At 42.9% G+C, this 20,787-nt stretch overlaps 1 protein-coding gene across 6 annotated transcripts in view; it reads right to left on the reverse strand.

Moving 5' to 3' along the window:
• Positions 1-20,787, reverse strand: part of dpp6a (dipeptidyl-peptidase 6a) — a 1,516,786-nt gene that overhangs the window by 501,623 nt on the left and 994,376 nt on the right. For 5 of the 6 annotated variants that reach the window (XM_072576237.1, XM_072576239.1, XM_072576234.1 and 2 more), the window contains exon 3: positions 19,709-19,807. The exons of the other annotated variant lie outside the window; for it this stretch is intronic. In XM_072576237.1, coding sequence (XP_072432338.1) covers positions 19,709-19,807 — 99 coding nt within the window. The remainder of the gene's footprint in view (positions 1-19,708; positions 19,808-20,787) is intronic. 6 annotated transcript variants of the gene reach the window in all.

Here is a 20,787-nt window from a genome sequence, read left to right on the forward strand (position 1 = left end):
AGACTTGGGAGGTTTGTTTCCCCATTGTGTCACTCCCGGCTTCGATACAAATGTATTTCCGTCTCGTTTTAGCTTTTTTTGTGCTGATTTCTACCAAATGTAAAATTCAAAACGAACCATACCTGTCGAGAACAGCTGACACTCTCAAATCCTGACTAGGTCTGCCATGAGTGAATGATTGCATTCTGGATTCTGTTACTGTTGAAACGTTACTGTTTCAAGCTCTCCTTTAGCGATTTCAGTGCAAATGTGTTACTGTTTTACACCACCACTGAGGATATGTTGCAATGTTAGAGACTCCATTTTTCAGGTTCAACATGAAGTTAAGCCTCTGATGTGTACACAAAAAAATCCCACAGCTCTACGGTGAAGAGGTGGAGGCGAGTTCTCCTCAATATTCACAATATTTATTCCTGGGATGGTGGGAGTGTCTTAGGAGGAGAGATTGGGCAAACTGGGTCAGTATTCTCTCTAGTTTTGAGCAATGTCAGGTGATCTCATTGAAGCTTACAAAATGCTTAAACAGAGAGACAGGGTAGATGCAGATAAGATGCTTATCCTGGTTGGGAGTCTAAAATCAATGGGCACAGTTTAAATATAAGTGGGGGATGCAAGTTAGGTAAGAAGTGAGGAGGAATTATGTTAGTCAGAGGGTGTGAACATTTAGAATTCTGTACTACAGAGGGCTGTGGACACTTTTTTTTGAAGACATAAGTCCCTTCCCCAATTATTTTCCAGATGTATTCCTCTGAGAGTTATTTTAAAAGTGATGCTGGTTTCCCCTTGGCTGACACTTTTCCCAAGATGAACAGTCAGGGAGGCCCATTAAAATGGATACAATCATTTTAAACTTCACCTGTTGGCCCCTATATATCTAATGTTGCTTTCTTTTTGGAGAATACTTTGATTACAGTTAATTCTCAGAAAGTTTTGAATCCTACCCATTTGCCCTGAAGAGGATGCATTCATTTTGTACAGCTATTTCCAAGGCAAGTCCTAAAGTAATTTGATAAGCAAGTTACAGTGTCAGATTGGGAGCAAAATGCCATGTCCGAAGGGTCAAAGGGAGATTGACGTATCTGCTTCATTCAGTACTTTCTGCTATTTTAAGTGTATTCTATTAAAGCAACATATTAATGAATAAATATTTTTAATGAAGAAAGGTGAAGAGGAGTAAATTTCTGATTACCAATGGCGTACAGGGTTCAGGGATGTAGTGAGTAAAAGACATTGAACTGTCCTGCCATAGACACATTGAATGGCAGGTCAGGCTCAATGGACTGAATGGCCTACGTCTGTTCTTATATCTTGGTAATTTTTGTGTTTGAGCTAATTTCAGCAGAAAGAAACCAGACGACTTGCCTTCAATCTCATCGCTATTTGCAAAAATTGGCTGCCACGTTTCCAACTACACAACCACATACTTTTCAAGTACAAGGTGGAACACTGAGGCATTTTGAAGTCATGGCAGGCACTATGTAAAGGAAACCTCTTTCTCCATTTGAACACACATTGAAAATTGAAGGTGTTTCTCATGATTGATTGAATTCCTTTCACAGCATACTTCCTTGCATAGTCATCCATTCTTGGTGAAGGTTTCACATGAATGATGCATGAGGCTGCAGTCTGCATACAGAATTGCTCATTTGCAACATTAGATAAAGTAAAGTATTATCTCTGGCCTGCAGGGTTACTCAGAAAAAGGTGGTTATGCACGAGTTCCCAGGTGGTTGTCTGCAATTACGTTCTGCAGTTAACAAAAATGGTGACATGCATTTGCCAGACTATCACTGAAGAGAACAGGAGATGTACTAGGAACAGAGTCATTTATTAAAAAAAAAACCATAGACGTCATGGACAGCTTAAAGAAAAGATGACTTAATGGAATCGCACTGTGTAAAAGATGGCTGCCACATTCCCCACGCCCCCGTCACCACAGTGACTGTGCACTTTAAAACATCTCATTGGCTGGGAGATACTTGGTGACATCCAGAGGCTGTGAAAGACACTCCATGAATTTTCTTTATTTCTTTGACAAATATATAAATTGGCAGATATGATTATTAACTGAGCGGTTTAATTTTAATTTAGAATGCTTAAAATCCAAGTATTGGAAGGCTCCCGCTACACCAGTGATTATACAGTTTGCTGGATAACTGACAGTCCTGAAAAGTTGCATCTCATACAGCAATGCATTTGGGAATGAAGACAAATATAAGCAGCAAAGAACTTATACAGGATTAGTCAGCATGAGAAAAATGAAGTATATTTCATCCTTCCTGTTACCACTCCCCATAACAAAGGGGGTTGCTTTCATAATTAGGGGCATGTGCTTCTCCCATTACACCTTTCATCCCTCTACCTGAGATATCCCATTCTTTAGTGAAGCACTGTGTTGGACCAACCAGGCCGTACCCTCTATCTATCTTCACCTATCTCCACTTCACCACCCTGCCCCCGCCTCCCCCTTTATCTGTCGGTCCCCCCACATCCACCCCCAGCCCTGAAGAAGTGTTACACCCGAAACGTCAACTTCTCCACCTCCTGATGCTGCCTGTCCCTCCTGATGCTGCCTGGCTTGCTGTGTTCTTCCAGCCTTCTGCCTGTCTACCTCAACCACATTCTGTGGCAGAGAATTCCATAGGCTCACCACTCTCTGGATGAATGACTTTATCACACTGCTTCTTGTTGATCAGATTTATTTTTGTTATAGACTTTATTTTTCAATTGGAAGTTCAGAATTGTTCCAGCTGTCTCTCTCTCTCTCTCTCTCTCTCTCTCTCTCTTCAGTTCTTACTCTCCTGGCTTCCATTCATTATGTGATCTTATTGAAACAAATAAAATTGGAAAATATCTGTTAGGGCCATATCCTCAAAGTTATTACTCAAAGCAAGGTGGATATTGCCAGCTTTAAGAAAGGTAAAGGACAAATGTAAAAAGCTCAATCAGGAGAGTAATTCATGAGGTTTATCACAAAGATGAGATCCCTGTTATTATTAGTATGTGGCCTGGTTCTTGAGAACTGAAGAACATAAGATATGGGACCAGGAGTCAGCCATTCAGTCCATCAAATTCTACTCTGCCCTACGAGGCCATCAATGACTTGGTTATAGTCTGGGCCTGGAACAGTGTGGGTTACATTGGTGTCAAGTAACTGGATCCTAGACTCTAGTGGGCCTACCATATTCAATGACTCAGACTTCCCTGGAGAACAGAATTTTAAATAGTATTAACCCTTTGAGAGAAAAAAAAATCCTTCTCCTCTTTGCCATAAACAGGAGATGTATTAGGAATAGAGTCATTTTAAAAAAAAACCATAGACGTCATGGACAGCTTAAAGAAAAGATGACTTAATGGAAACGCACTGTGTAAAAGATGGCTGCCACATTCCCCATGCCCCCGTCACCACAGTGACTGTGCACTTTAAAACATCTCATTGGCTGGGAGACACTTGGTGACATCCAGAGGCTGTGAAAGACATTCCATGAATTTTCTTTATTTCTTTGACAAATATATCAATTCGCAGATATGATTATTAACTTAGAGGTTTAATTTTAAATTAGAATGCTTAAAATCCAAGTATTGGAAGGCTCCAGCTACACCAGTGATTATACAGTTTGCTGAATACTCCTTATGTTGAAATAGTGCCATGAGTTCTAGACTCCCCTATGACCAGAAATATCCTTTCAGCATCTACCCCTACCAGACCCTTCAGAATCTTTGAAGTCTCAATTAGAATCACCTCACATTGTTCCAAACTCGAGTGAACAGAAGCCCAACCTGCCCAACTTTTAGAGTTTAGAATTAGAATTAGAATCCCAACAGTGTGGAAATAGGCTCTTCTGTCCTTCGAAGAGTAAACCTCTCCAGACCCATTCCCCTTCCCTATATTTACCCTTGACTAATGTATCTAGCCTATACATTCCTGAACACTATGGGCAATTTTGCATGGCCGATTCACCTAACCTGCACATCTTTGGACTATTGGAGGAAACCAGAGCACCCAAGGAATCCCACGCAGACATGGGGAGAATGTGCAAACTCCACACAGACAGTCACCTGAGGCTGGAATCAAACCCAGGTCCCTGGCACTTTCCTTTTCTATCTTGGACAAGCCCCTCAGTGCAGGAATCAGACAAATGGACCATCTCTGAACTGTTTCCAGTGTGAGTATAATCCTCCTTAAGAAAAATGATGAAAGCTATGCACTGTGTTCCAGTCTGGTGTCACCAAAGCTGTTGAAATCTCACGCATGGCATTTGTACATAGGCTCACTCTGTTGAAGCCTGAAAGCTGTCCCAAGCTTTGAGGCTCAGGTCTACAATTGTACATCTTTTTGACAATATTTGGTGGACTTCCTCTCTTTGGTGTGGTATGAGCAGTGGAAAGAAAGGTGATAGCTAAAAACAAAATCAGAATTTCAACATCAAAACAAGATTTACAATGACCTCAATTTTCCAGCCATGCAAGTCTGCAATGGCAAATCATCATCCTCACCACTTCATTGTTTCTGTTCTTGGACCAGCTCAGACATCACTTCAGCCCTTCAGAATTTTACTTCAGGGCTCAGGGACACCAAGGACTTCAATGCTTCTGCTGGGTTGCTTTATATACAGGGAGACATACGCACATCAGACATCTGCACAGGATATACCTTACAGCTCATAATTGGTATTCTCAGGTCTTCCTCACTTCGCACTTACTTACAGTCATGGAGTCATAGACCTGTACAGCATGGAAACAGACCCTTCAATCCAACTTGTCCATGTTGATCAGATAACCTAAATTAATCTTGTCTCATTTGCCTGCATTTGGCCCATATCCCTATAAACTCTTCTGATTGATATATCCATCCAGATGCCTTTTAAATGTTGTAATTGTACCAGCCTCCACCACTTCCTCTGGCAGCTCATTCCATACATGCATCACCCTCTGTGTGAAAAAGTTGTCCCTTAGGTCCCTTTTAAATCTTTCCCCTCTCACCTTAATCATATGCCCTCTAGCTTTGGACTCCGCTACCCTGGGGAAAAGACCCTTGTCTATTCACCCTATTTATGCTCCTCAGCATTTTATAAGGCAACATGCTTATAAATCTTTTCTGTGCCCTTTCAAGTTTCACAACATCCTTCCTAAAGCAGGGAGACCCGTTGTGTGCTGCAAACCTGGATCTAGATTACTTTCCTTTCTAGCACACACTCACTTCAGCTTCAGCACCAGTTACAGACTCCGTCTCTGTTTGGGTCGCATTGCTTCATGAGAATATAGGAACGGGAGTAGGCCATTCAGCCCCTCGAGCCTGTTCCATCATTCAAACAGATCATGGTTGATCTGAGGCCTAACTCCATATACCTGCCTTTGGCCCATATCCCTTAATACCTTTCCTTAACAAAACAATGATCAATCTCAGATTAAAAAATAACAACTGACTCATTATCCACAGTGGTTTGTAGAACAGAGTTCCAAGCATCTACCATCTCTCCCTAATAGTCTGGCCCTAATCCTCTATGCACCCTAGTTCGAGAAGCCCCAACCAGAGGAAATAGTTTATCTATATCTGCCTTGTCTCTTTCAGCTGATATATTACGCCTCAGCCTCCGACATTCCAGGGAAAATGACCCCAGCTTATTTAGTCTCTCCCTGTAGCTCAAACCCTCCAACCCTAACAACATCTTTGTCAATCTTTTCTGAGCCCTTTCAAGTTTCACAACATCCTTCCTATAGCAGGGAGACGAGTTGTGGGCTTTGAGTTTGATCAGATCACCCTTAAGCATCTAAATTCTCGAGAAAACACACTTCATAAGTTAACCTTCAAAGTCCAGGTATCAATGTAAACATAGCACTCAGGGTCTTCGGTGCTCAGTTCCAGGCTGATAGTCTCTCTGGTTTTTGGTGTGATGGAGAGGCAGGCAATTTGTTATGGGTGGAGTTGGGCAGTGAACATTCAAGAAGTTGGGTATATCACGATGTGGAACTGAGCTATGTCAATGTCACACCTGAACTACGGTCCACAGGTTTGGAGACAAATATATTGTATGTATTTCAAGCAAATGGTGACATGGAAGTCAGGGGCAGCAGTTCTTCATGGGGTCAAGAGGAACCACCATCTCCTCGAGGTTAATGCCACAGATAGTCAATTATCTCATCTGATTCCAGTTAAGGCAGCTGGCTATGTTCCTTTGTGCTCTGCAAGAGTAAGTACCATCAGCTTCTCTCTATTACCCACACTCACATGGCCACCACTCACACTAACTCTGCCATTGCATATGCCTCTCAGTAAGGCTGACTTATGGAGTACAACTCTTACTATTGTAATATGTCCATTCGACAGCCCTCATAATACACTGTCCTCCAACACTATTAACCCATCCAACCTTCTGTGCATGCTACTTAGTGAGGCACTTGGTCCCACCAGAGTCCTGCATTCATGTCCTTGCTGTCCAGCGATTGGGCATCTGCCAGTGTTGAAGGTCAATGAAACCAGTCTAGGGATTACAGATGGGTCAGTCAGTCAGGTTGGCTTGGGGTAGCCTTTACTACAATGTGACAAAGGAATGCATTGCAATTTGTGGTGAAGCATGAGCAGAAGAAATGCTGAGGTGTCCACAGTGAGTAAATAGGGAGCACAGAGGGTGGGATGGGTTAGTAGTGTTGGAGAACAGTGTATTGTGAAGGCTGTCAAATGGGCATGATACAATAGTTAGAGTTGCACTCAGTCTTACTGAGAGGCATGTGCAATAACAGAGTTAGCATGAGTGGTGGCTATGTGAGTCACAGAGTCAGAGAGTCATAGAGATGTGCAACATGGAAACAGACCCTTCAGTCCAACTTGTCCATGCTGACCAGATATCCCAACCCAATCTAGTCCCATTTGTTAGCAGTTGGCCCAATTCCTTTTAAACCCTTCTTATTCATATACCCATCCAGATGCCTTTTAAATATTGCAATTTACTAGCCTCCAACACTTCCTCTGGCAGCTCATTCTGTACATGCACCACCTTTTGCGTGAATAGGTTGCCCTTAGGTCCCCTTTAAATTTTTCCCCTCTCACCCTAAACCTATGCCCTCTCATTCTCAACTCCCCCACCCCAGGGAAAAGACCTTGCCACTTAACCTATCCATGCCCCTCATAATTTTGTAAACCTCTATAAGTCACCCCTCAGCCAGGGAAAACAGCCCCAGTCTGTTCAGCCTCTCCCAATAGCTCAAATCCTCCAACCCTGGCAACATCCTTGTAAATCGAACTTAATCTGGGTAATTTTCACTGTATACTTACCGAAACAAATTGCAAAGCGCCCACTAGTTTTGGACTTGCTCATCCTGGGGAAAAGACCTTACCTATTTACCCTCCCTGTGCCTCTCTTTAAAAATCTCTTTAAGGTCACCCCTCCGCCTCTGACCATCCAGGGGAAAACAGCCTTATCAGCCTCTCCCTACAGCTCAAACTGTCCAACCCTTGCAACATCCTAATCGATCTTTTCTGCACCCTTTGAAGTGAGAACCCATTAACGGAGTCAGTCGTAAAACAAAACTGAAACACTTAAAAAGAAATTGCTGCATCCAGATTACAATTTGATTTTGTTTATGAAAGACCTGGGATTTGTACTTGCTACTTTGACCACTGTGTAGGGAATCCACATGCATTGCCAAGGTACAAAGCTGGTGAGAATGGATTCAAAGCAGTTGTACAGTGAAGGCAGAAAGCAGGAAGGAAAGATGAACCACTCTAACTTGTAGCTTCAATCTGATTTACATCTTTGTAAAGAATGCGGCGCAGAAGAATAAATTCAGTAAACCTGCACTCCCGGTGGGAAATTTGTAAGCAATTTATATTTGATTTGGTCTTTGATGTTTTGAGGCTTGTGGGAGCCTTATTCTGAAGTAAGTCTTTTTATTAAATTTGCAAAAGGAACTGCAATCCATATCCAGTCATTCAAATATAAGGCTTATCCATACTAAACAGTGAACAAGACATTTCTGACTAATGTTTCATGTTCTGAGTTGATCAGACTCGACGTCTCTAGCCTTATCAATTCATTGTTCCTCTTGGTCTGAAGAAGGGTCACTGAACCCGAAACATTAATTCTGATTTCTTTCTTCAGATGCTGCAGCCCTGCTGAGCTTTTCTAGCAATTTCTGATTTGGTTTTTGATTGACAGCGTCCTGCAGTTTTTTTTTATCTCTGGCCTCACTTGACCACATTCAGTTCTGCACTAGGAATATTCTTTATAAAAGTCTCGACTTTATGTCTCTCTCTCTCTACAAAGTTTAAAAAGGCACTGAAGTATCTTGTTCCCTAATAGTGTCTCATTAATTGTGTGCAGGGGGTCCCTGATTTGTGAATGTGTGACTTACAAACGTTTGTACTTATAAATGCAATCCCTTCTAGGGGTGTAATTTTAAAGGCCCTTGTACAAAAACTACCTGTTTACAATTTCCTGCATTGTGTTCTTGCTTGTGTACAAGTCAGGTTGATGTCGGACTCTAGAAGAGAACCCAATCACAGCCCAGAGTCTGCTTGTACTTTGGGGTAGAAGTTCCACTTTGAGCATAGTGGTTGCATCTATCACTCTGGGCTAGGCAGTCGGGTTCAACTCCTACCTGCCCCAGAAATAGTTGTAACATGTCTGAAAAACATTCACTTAGAAACCACAACTGCATCAATAACCTGATACTAAAATGACAGTCTTACAATAAAATGGAAGCACAGAAAAACTCTGTGGCTTGTAGAGCTGTGGTTGAAGAGAAGCTTAGGAATAGGATAATAAAGCTGGAATAATGATTCTCCAACTAGATGTCCTTTGAACATGTAGAAGCTCAGCATCATTGAATTTACCCAACAGACATTCCATTAATTTCAGTGAAAACAGATTCACTTGGATTTTGAAAAATTCATTGGGAGGACATGGACATTGCTGGCAAGCTTGGTATTTATTGTCCCAGCTGCCTTGAAATGCTGGCAGATGCCCAGCTGAGTGACAGAGCCAACAATAGTCATGTAAGAGTAGGGTCACTTATCAGCCAGACTAAATAAGGATAACAGGTTTTCTCTCATAAGGACTTTTGTGAACCAAATGGGCCGTCAACAACCAACTGACAGCTTCATGATCATTTTGATGAAGCCACCATTTTATCTCCAGCTTTATTAACACTGAATGCAGGAACACAAAACCAATGATACAACCCCTGAGTTATATTTTTGGCTTTGTTTATTGAGAAGCAGCAGTTTAAATATGATGCATTCATTAATTTGGGAAAGGAAGTATACAGCCATAACAATAGGGGATGGTTCAATGATATCGGAGGACAAATAAGCTGGTGTCATGGAGTGTGTTGGTCTCATTAAGTTAGTGAAGGCAGCATCCTGTTCTCTAACCAAGGTATTGAGGAGCTCTCCCCTACTTCTTTTTGAGGTCCATCTTCCATCTGGAGAAGACAAAGTACTGCTCGATTGAGTTTGCTGCATGTTGAGAACTCCCTTCTGCCCTGGGAACATATGCTGTATCACATTTCTATGAGGAGATCGCTGACTCTGTGTCAATTAATTGTTTGAACCCTTTTGGCCAATGGCCATGGAACAATTGGATTGCCATTGTCTATTTGCCTGTCTCCTTCTCAGGGTTAGGTTACCATTCTTTGGAAAAACAAACACTTCTTAGTTTTAAAAGCAACACACGGGGAGATGTGGCACCACACCAATTATTGACACTAGTTCCATGGCCTCCATGACCTCAGGAGTCTTGTAAATCTTCCTTTTTCTTAGACAAGAATATTGGAAAGTTAATCATTGTTGTAATCACTATTAAGTGAAATCTTATGTTATGCAATAAATTAGACCACACTTGGAATGTTAGACTCTTGGAATATTGTGTTTAGTTCTGGTCACCTCATTATGGGGAAGATGTGAAAACTTTAGAGAGGATGCAGAGGAGATTTGCCAGGCTGCTGCCTGTAGGGGAATGTATGATGTATGTCTTATGAAGAAAGATTGAGGGAGCAAGGGCTTTTCTCATTGGAACGAAAAAGGATGAGAGGTGACTTGATATAAGTGTACCAGGTGTTGAAAATCATAGATAGAGTAGATAGCCAGAGACTTTTTCCCATTGAAATGTCTATGACAAGGGGGCAAAATTTTAAGGTAATTGGAGGAAGATTTAGGGGAGATGACAGAGGTAAGTCCGTTACTGAGAGATTAGTGGGTGCGTGGAATGAAAGTCATGTACATGAAGGACATTTAAGCCACTCTTGAATAGGCACCTTGAATTTGGTACAATGAAGGGTAAGTAGGTTAGTCTGATCTTAGAGTAAAAGGCCGGCACAACATCGAGGGCCAAAGATCCTGTACTGTGCTGAACTGTTGTATGTTCTATGTCCTACATTAAATACAAGAAAAAAAAATCTGATTTTAAGGGACCTCAATTTCCACCAGCCCTCAGAATTATATGTGTGACATGTTTTGGTATTCTCATCATTAATATCTGGTTCTGACTGCCAACTAACTTCACTGAAGTAGAAAGTCACTGAGCAGGTTATTGCTGAGTAGGTGCTGCTTGGTAGCACTGTTGATGACACCTTCCATCATGTGACTGATGATCGGGAGTAGACCGATGGGGTGGTAATTGGCCGGGTTGGCTTTGTCCTGCTTTTTGTGTACAGGACATACCTGAGCAATTTCCCACATTGTTGGGCAGATGCCAGTGTTGTAACTGTACTGGGACAATTTGGCTAGGGGAGCAGCAGGTTCTGAAGAGCAAGTCTTCAGCACTGTTACTGCAATGTTGTCAGAGCTCACAGCCTTCATGGCACGGTGGCTCAGTGGTTTGCACTGCTGCCTCACAGCACCAGGGTCCCAGGTTCGATTCCAGCCTTGGGTGACTGTGTGGAGTTTGCACATTCTCCCTGTGTCTGTGTGGGTTTCCTCCGGTGCTCCGGTTTCCAAGCATGTGCAGGCCATGTGAATTGGAAATGCTAAATTGCCCATAGTGTTAGGTGCATTAGTCAGAGGGAAATGGGTCTGAGTGGGTTGCTGTTTGGAGGGTCGGTGTGGTTTGGTTGGGCTGAAGGGCCTGTTTCCACACTGTAGGGGATCTCATCCATCCAGTGCCTCCAACTGTTTCTTGCTATCACATGAACTAAGTTGAATTGGCTGAAGACTGCCATCTGATGTTGGGGATCACTAGAGGAGGCCCAGCAGGGTACTCTGCTCCTGACCTCATTACAGCCTTGGTTCAAACATGAGGTGAAGTGAGAGTGACAGCCCTTGACATCAAGGCCACACTCCACTGAACGTGGTATCAAGGAGGCCTACCAAAACTGAAATCGATTCCGATCGATCAGGAGGCAAATTCTCTGCTGGGTGGATTCATACCTGACATGTAGCAAGATGGTTGTGGTTGTTGGAGGTCAGTCATCTCAGCTCCAGGACATCACTGCAGGAGTTCCTCAGGTTGGTGTCCGAGGCCCAGCCATCTTTAGCTGCTTCATCAATGACCTTCCCACAATCATAAGGTTTGAAATGGGGGTATTCGCTGATGATCACACAATGTTCAGCATCGTTCACGACTCCTCAGATACTGAAGCAGTCCATGTTGAGATGCAACAAGATCTGGACAATACCCAGACATGACCTGACAAGTATCAAGTAACATTCGTACAGGCTATAAGCATCACCAATAAGAGACAATCTAACCACCGCCCCTTCGCATTCAATGGTGTTACCATCACTGAATTCCCCCACGATCAACATCCTGGGGTTACTCTGACCAGAAACTCAACATAAACACAATGGCTACAAGAGCAGGTCAGAGGCTAGGAATACTGCGGTGAGTAACTCAACTCCTGACTCCTCAAAGCCTGTCCACCATCTACAAGGCACAAGTCAGGAGTGCAATGGAATACTCCCCAGTTGCCTGGATAAATGCAGCTCCAACAACATTTGAGAAGCTTGATATCATTGAGGAAAAAGCAGCTTGCTTGATTGGCACCACATCCACAAATAACCACTCCCTCCACCACTGATGCTCAGTACAGCTATGTATACTATCTACAAGATGCACTGCAGATATTCACCAAAGATCCTCAGACAGCACCTTCCAACCCCATCACCCCTTCCATCTGGAAGGACAAGGACAACAGATACATGGGAACACCACCACCTGCAAGTTTCTGTCCAAGCCACTCACCATCCTGACTTGGAAATATATCACCCTTCCTTCAGTGTTGATGGGTCAAAATTGTAGAATCCCTTCCTAACGGCATAATGAATCAACCTAACACACATGAACGCTCACCACTACCTTCTCAAGGGCAACAAGGAACAAGCAATATTCACTGATTGGCTGCATCCAATAGGTGAATACAAAAGAAAATAGACTTTCTTTATTCTCACTGCATAACATCGCCATGTTGAAGCAGGCAGGTAATCTATTGTTTCAGGGTTTGATCAGCTGATTCTATGTATAATGGAGCAGCCTTGGGATAATCTGTATCTGGGTAATGTAAATGTTGTGTTAATATTGATAATATCCTGTGATTGTTGTGTGCCAAGTAAGTGCTGCACTGGGTACCAGCATACATTGTATCAATATATAATTACAGAGGCTGGCTGGAAACAACCTAGGAATATAGGCACTGGTAAAGCCATTCGGTCCATCGAGCCTGTTGCACCATTCAACTAGATTGGAAGGATGTTGTGAAACTTGAAAGAGTTCAGAAAAGATTTACAAGGATGATTAGAGGGTATGAGCTACAGGGAGATGCAGATTGGCTGGGGCTGTTTTCTCTGGAGCATCTGGAGCAGGTTTAGGGTGAGAGGGGAAAGATATAAAAGAAACCTACATGGCAACATTTTCACACAGAGGGTAGTGCGTGTATGGAATGAGCTGCCAGAGGAAGTGGTGGAGGCTGGTATAATTACAACATTTAAGAGGCATTTGGATGGGTATATGAATAGGAAGAGTTTGAAGGGATATGGACCGGGTGCTGGCAGGTGGGACTAGATTGGGTTGGGATATCTGGTCGGCATGGACAGGCTGGACTGAAGTGTCTGTTTCCATGCTGTGCATCTCTACAACTCTATGAGTCTATGACTACCAGGTTTAAAACAGACAAAAAATTAATTCACAAAATTACACATTCAAACACAAAGAACAAAATAAAGAACTCCTACCAAACTCAGTCCATCCAAATTAGACTTAAGTATGATGTTCTGAATATACACAGCAGTCCAAATAAGCAAACTCCCGTTAAAGTCCATTTTAAGTGGAACACATGCTTACAGGTTGAAGTTGAAGAGCAGAAAGAGAGAGAGAGTTTGTTTCCACACAGCTTACTGTTGAACTCCTCACCAGTTCAGGACTGAACTAAACTGCTCAACTAGAGAGATGACCACGCTCCTTTCATTATACAGGTCACTTCTAAAACATGACCACTTTGGCCTGAAGTCTCATCTGTTTACATATAAACAAAAGGCCTCTCAGCCCACCTTAAAAAAAATGAACCATCAATACCAAAAGATAGCTTCATTTTAACCCTTCTAGGCACGGTTAGTAGTCTAAAACAAACTATACGCTATACTAATAATAAACATGCAAACGTGCGCAACCACATACAAATTCAGGCCATGGTACACCCACCACCGAACGCCTCCATATCTCATTCGCGTCTTGATAACGCATCAGCAATCACGTTTTCACGAACTGCCACGTGCACCATTGTCAAATTGAATGGCTTCGACAACAAGCTCCATCTAAACAGTCTGGCATTTTTGCCCTTTAAATCTTTCCACCAATGTCAATGGGTTGTGATCAGAGTATGCAACTGTCTCAGATGCTGGTAATAGAAACACTGAAATTTTGTAAGGCCAACACCAAGCTCAAAGTCAACTTTCGCCACTGTGGAATATTTCTGTTGATGAATGTTCAATGTCCTGTAAAATTACCAGATGGGTCTTTCTATCCCTTCGTCATCCTCCTGCAGGAGCACCGCACTGACACCAACATCACTGGCATTGATAGCCACCTTTAAAGACTTCGTATAACCCAGTGTGGCTAATACTGTGGCAGCATTAACACAGTTTTTAGGCTGTCAAATGCCTTTTGACAGTCCCTGTCCACTGAAACTTCTTGCCTTTTTTTAACAATTCGTTGAGTGGAGCAGCCACACTGCTAAAGTTCGGCACAAATTTTTGGTAAAATCTACTCAACCCCAGGAACCGTAATACTGCTTTTTTTGTCAACGGAGTGGGAAATTCCCAATTACTTTTGTTTTTGCAATTCATGGGGCATTTGTCCATATCCAGGAACATGGCCCAGGAAGGTGATTTGGACTTTGGCACATTCACTTTTAGCTTGGTTTATCACCAAGCCTGCCTTCCGAAGTCGATCGAACAAGTCTGATAAATGTTGTAAATGTACATACAAATCACTAAAAATCAATATACACCATACAGTTGGGTAATCTGACAATGACCTTATTAGTTGGTCTCTGAAATGTGGCTGGAGCATTCTTCATACCAAATGGCATGACTTTGAACTAATATAGTCCATTTGGCATTATGAAAGCCGAAATTGCTTTTGCTCTCTCTGTCAGACGTTCTTGCCAGTAGCCTCTGGGCAAGTACAAATTAGATATGTAAGTTGCTTGTCCCACTTTTTCGACACAGTCCTTCAACCATGGAATTGGATATGAATCAGTCTTTGAAATGGCATTGACTTTGTGATAGCCCACACAGAACCGCTGGGTACCATCTGGCTTTGGCACCATAACTATGGGTGAGCTCCAGTCATTGCAACTCACTTCGATTATGCCATCTTGGAGCATGCATTCTATCTCCTTCTGAACCTGTGCCAACTTTAGAGGGTTATGCCTATAAGGATGTTGCTTAATTGGAACAGCATCTCCTATATCTACATCACTTACAATTAGGTTAGTACTTCCCAGTTTATTTCCGCATATCTTCCCATTTGATATTAATAACTCTTTCAGGTCATTTGGATTTTCTTGCTTTCCTTCCCTATCAAAATACCTTTTGAGCATATTCACATCACACATTCTGTGAGATTTCTTCCTGTCTGGAGTCCTTATCAAGTAGTTCACTTCACTCAATTTCGTCTCAATTTGATACAGTCCACCAAACCTTGCTTTTAAAGACTCACCAATACCTTATCCCCCATTGCAAAACTACAAATTTGTGATTTCTTATCCATTTCCTGATTCATTGCATGCTGTGGTACTTTGAAATGCTGTCTAGCCAACTCTCCAGCTCTACTTAATCGTTCTCTAAAATTTGACACATAGTCCAAATGGGTGGTCTCTGAAAGCTGACTCATTAGTTTTTCCTTAATCAGTTTGAATGGTCCTCTTACTGTATGCTAAAAAATAATTCAAATGGACTGAATTTGGTCGATTCATTCAATGCATCTCTGATCGCAGAAATTACAAATGGAATTCCCTAATCCCAAACATCTGGATAAACATGACCATAAGCCCTCAATATGGTCTTTAATGTTTGATGCCATCTCTCTACCGCTCCTTGCGATCCCAGATGGTATGCATTGGTTTGACTTGCTTTATTCCTAAGTTACCTTCCTTGAATAGTTTTGATGTGAAGTTTGATCCTTGATCTGACTGGATCTCTTATTGGCAGTCTGTATCTAGTAAAAAAATTTCAGTAATTCTTCTACAACCCTATTAATTGTGATGTTGCGTAATGGGATTGCCTCAGGAAATCTAGTCGACACATCCATTATTGTCAGTAAATACTTATTTCCACTTTTTGTTTTGTTTGAGGTAGGTGACCTACGCAATCAATCAAGACTCTTGTGAAAGGTTCCTCAAATGCTGGAATAGGTAGTAAAGGTGCAGTTTTTACTACTGCCTGTGGTTTTCCGATTAGCTGACATGCGTGGCACAAAATTCAACTACATCCTTGTGCAGTACAGGCCAGTAAAAATGACTTTGTACTTTAGCCTGTGTTGTCCTCACCCCTAAATGACCTCCAAGTGGTAGCTCATGCGCCACTTGCAGCAGCTCCTTTCTATATCCTACTGAATTCTACATCGAGTGTAATTTTGTTCCTCCAAAGCAACACAGGAGTTTGAACAGGTTCAAACGGGTAACATTCAGGACATAAAACATATCAAAACAGCCCTATTCCTTGCATGGTTCAGGTCATAGAATCATGGAAAATTAATGGCACAGAAAGTTGCCACTTGGGCAACTGTATTTGCATTGGAGAAAAGAAAAGTCAGAAGTCACATGGCACCTGGTCCAACAGATTTATTTAGATCGGAGTGGTGCTGGAAAACCAGCGCCCACACCTCCTTCCTCACCACCATCCAAGGCCCTAAAGGAGCCTTCCACATCCATCAAAGTTTCACCTGCACATCCACCAATGTCATTTACTGTATCCGTTGCTCCCAATGTGATCTCCTCTACATTGGGGAGACTGGACGCTTCCTAGCAGAGTGCTTCAGGGAACATCCCTGGGACATTCACACCGATCAAACCCACCGCCCCGTGGCCCAACATTTCAACTCCCCCTCCCACTCTGCTGAGGACATACAGGTCCTGGGGCTGCCTCCACCACCGCTCCTTCACCACCAGACGCCTGGAAGAAGAATGCCTCATCTTCCACCTCAGAACACTTCAACCCCAGGGCATCAATGTGGACTTCACCAGCTTCCTCATTTCCCTTCCCCCCACCTCACCCCAGTTCCAACCTTCCAGCTCAGCACTGTCCTCATGACCTGTCCTACCTGCCAATCTCCCTTCCCACCTATCCGTTCCTCCCTCCTCTCTGACCTATCACTTCCATCGCCACCCCCATTTACCTATTGTCTTCTTTGCTATTTTCTCCACAGCCCCACTCCCCCATTTATCTCTCCACCCTAGAGACTTCCTGCCTCTATTCCTGATGAAGGGCTTTTGCCCGAAATGTCGATTTTCCTGCTCCTCAGATGCTGCCTGACCTGCTGTGCTTTTCCAGCACCACTCTGATCTAAACTCTGGTTTCCAGCATCTGCAATCCTCACTTTTGCCCAACAGGTTTATTTACCTGACGAAGGAGCAATGCTTCAAAAGCTTGTGATTTAAAATAAACCTGTTGGGCTATAAACTGGCGTTGTGCGTCTTCTGACTTTGTCCACCTCAGTACAGCACCGGCATCTCCATCTCAGAAAGAAACAGGCCACCAAGCCTCATCATAATTTCCAGCATTGAATCCATTGCTCTGCAGGTTTTTGGGTTGCAGATCCATTTCAGATTATTTCAGGTGCTCCACCCCCCACTGCCCTTTCAGGCAGTGACTTCCAGACCTGGCCACCAACTAGATAACAAAGTAAAATCTTGCCTCATCTCCTTCCTCGGAGAAAGTGAGGAGTGCAGATGCTGGAGATCAGAGCTGAAAATGTGCTCCTCCCTTTTATTTTAGCCTGCTAAACAAGGGATGAACTCAGATTTCTCCAGTTTCCTCATTTCCCCTCCCCCCACCTTGTCTCAGTCAAATCCCTTGAACTCAGCACCGCCTTCCTAACCTGCAATCTTCTTCCTGACCTCTCCGCCCCCACCCCACACCGGCCTATCACCTTGACCTCCCTCCACCTATCACATTCCCCACGCCCCTCCCCCAAGTCCCTCCTCCCTACCTTTCATCTTAGCCTGCTGGACACACTTTCCTCATTCCTGAAGAAGGGCTGATGCCTGAAACGTCGATTCTCCTGTTCCTTGGATGCTGCCTGACCTGCTGCACTTTTCCAGCAACACATTTTCAGCTCATCTCCTTCCTAACCAACTTTTTAAATCTGTGGCCCCGAGTCACTGAACTCTCTGTTAGGGTAAATCAGCCATCCCTATGCACTCTCTCTCGACCTCACAAAATTTTGTACAGATCAATCAAATCAGCCCTCAGCTTCCTTTAGTTGTAAAGAGAACAACTCCAGCCACTCCAGTCTCTCCTCACTGCTGCACAGCTCCAGCCTAGCAACAGCCTCCAAAAACTTCCATGTACCCTCTCTAGAACTTATGATTGTTCTCCCCTCTTCCTGCTTGAACACACTTTTGTGCTATAAGGAGTAATATTTGATTTGTATTTTTAATTCATCATATCCCGTATGATACTCCCTGTTACCTTGTGATACTATTTGATTACTTTTGTGATTACATGATTGCCATGCCAAGTAAAACTGATTACTTCATAGAATCCTTATCATGTGGAAGCAAGTGGTTTGACCCATCAAGTATACACCAACCCTCCAAAGAGCACCCCACCCATCCGATAATCTTGTATTTCTCATGGCCAATCCATCTAACCTGCATATCATTGGACACAATGGGCAATTTAGCATGGCCAATCCACCTAACCTGCACACCCCTGGGTACTGTGGGCAATTTAGCATGGCCAATCCACCTAACCTGCATATCTCTGGACACAATGGGCAATTTAGCATGGCCAATCCACCTAACCTGCACATCCCTGGGTGCTGTGGGCAATTTAGCATGGCCAATCCACCTAACCTGCATATCTCTGGACACAATGGGCAATTTAGCATGGTCAATCCATCTACCCTGTACATGTTTGCCCTGTGGGAGGAAACTGGAGCACCTGGAGAAAACCCACATAAACACAGGGAGAATGTGCAAACTCCATAACGACATTGGCCCGAGGATGGGATTGAACCCAGGTCCCTGTCAATGTGAGGCAGTAGTGCTAGTCATTGAGCTCCATGGCACCCAAATTGCTCCATGTAGGAATTTTTCAACACAAGTTGCATTTTTATTCAGTCTTCAGGCTGCAAACATGCTTCTTGAATGAAATATTATTATGACAACACTTTTACTTTTTCGTGGCATCATATGCAATCTCACCAAAATCTTAAGAGCCTATCGGACCTGAAACTGCTCATCTCCTGATCATTCAGTGTGGTAATAAATTCAGCTGAGAGCAGTGTTATTCTTTTTTAGCAATGCAGCACACAGTCAATGTCAAGTCTGTCTTCACGGGGTCACAATTTCTTGGTGATATCAGAAATGTGTTGAAGATTTTGTTTGTCTGAAAAATCTAGCAAAGCATTTCCTTCTGGAGGAAGCAGAAATAAGTGGAATAAAAACTGAAATTGCTGGAGGAACTCTCTGAAGGTCTGGCAGCACCTTTAGAAAGCAAAATAGATTGAACGCTTCAAGGCCAGTAGGAGTCTTCTTCAGAATTTTTCCTTTCAGGTATTGAGGAATGTAAATTCCAAAAGCTCACTGAAACAGATCCCTCTTCCCCCTCCCTCCGATGCCATCCTTTCTTCTAACCCTATTTCAGGCGGGTGGATAGACTAATAAAGAAAGTCATGTCGGGGATTCGAACCATCGACTTTGTTTCACTTTCCACATTGAGGTCTACAGCACAGAAAGAGGCCCTTCAGCCCACAAGTCTGTGCTTGTCAAACAAAGCACTGAATCCATGCTGCCTGACCTGCTGAGTTCCTCCAACACTTTTCTGTTTTCATTTTAGATTTTCAGACCCACAGTATTTTGCTTTTATAGGAATAAGAGGCAATAGTCAACAACAATCTTTTGATGTCACTGCACAACAAAATTCAATTGAATTCTTAACTTCTGTGAAGGCAAGGGGTAGTGCTAATTGGGCAAATAATTTCCAAACCCTTATCTGTCCAAACTGACCATGGCTTTTACTCCTCACACCCAGACCAATCAGTCTACTCACCGCTAATCCACTTGGCTTCCACATCATGAATCTGGAATTCTTCACTGAAGAGATCATCAATTCGAACTTTTGCCAGTGATGCCAGGCTGTTATCCTCAGCTGCGGACAGGTACAAAACAAGGAAGAACAATGAGATATCATTACAACATCCTGAGCCAGAAAGAATCAGGCCACATCTGAAGTTGTTTCACTTGGTCCACTTTAAATGAGGCAAGAAGTTCTCCGTGTGAAGATGGTGGACCATGCTGAGAACTTGTGTTTGAGGAACTTTATCAACTCACTTCCACAAAAATCTATAGCAGCTTATTAGATTCAAGATTTCAAGTAACAAGTGTGTTACTATAATTAACAAAATCCAACAAGCAATGAAAATTTTTCAGGAGGCAACTTGTATTTGGGTGAATTACAGAAAAGGCAGCCCATTTACCTTCTAAAGCATCTGAAAATCCCCCTCATGGTTATTCTTTATTATGATCTTCACACAGGTACTTAATTTCCCAAGAACCAGTCCAAAATTCTTTTCAACTGCCACTGATGTTTTTCTTCCTTCCCCACTACCCCAAAAGTCAAATTAACTTCTGATCTCCAAATTCGTATTCACAGTGAGGGCTACCCTGCAGATAGCTCCCTCTAGTCAAAGCTCAGCAAATCTGCCAGCCTCATCAAAACCCTCAGGAACTTGGTCTTTCCAACCTGACTGTGAGCTCCCATCCACGTTCCACATTTGAACAATACAGTCTAGCAGCCTCTACTTTTCTGCTGTTTTTGATCCTTGCAGATTGTGAGAATCTTGGACATCTTCCTACAACCTGATACTACAGCGGCATGTTTTAGACACCTCCCTCCTCAAACACCTTTCCTTTGTCAAGGTAACCACTCAGCATTGTATCCAGGTAGGACAGCTATTTACCATACATACTCGTCGATCTCATGTAAAAGTCGACCCCTTATTTTTGGACAAATAACCTGGAATTTTCCATATATCTCGTGTAAAAGTTGACCCTAGCTCTTCACAGACAATAGGCCCACGTTTATGAGTCAGTGTGCTGGTTGTCATGTCCTGCTCCAGCTGCTGGTTG

This window comes from Chiloscyllium punctatum, chromosome 8, assembly GCF_047496795.1.
Source record: "Chiloscyllium punctatum isolate Juve2018m chromosome 8, sChiPun1.3, whole genome shotgun sequence".
Taxonomy (NCBI): domain Eukaryota; kingdom Metazoa; phylum Chordata; class Chondrichthyes; order Orectolobiformes; family Hemiscylliidae; genus Chiloscyllium; species Chiloscyllium punctatum.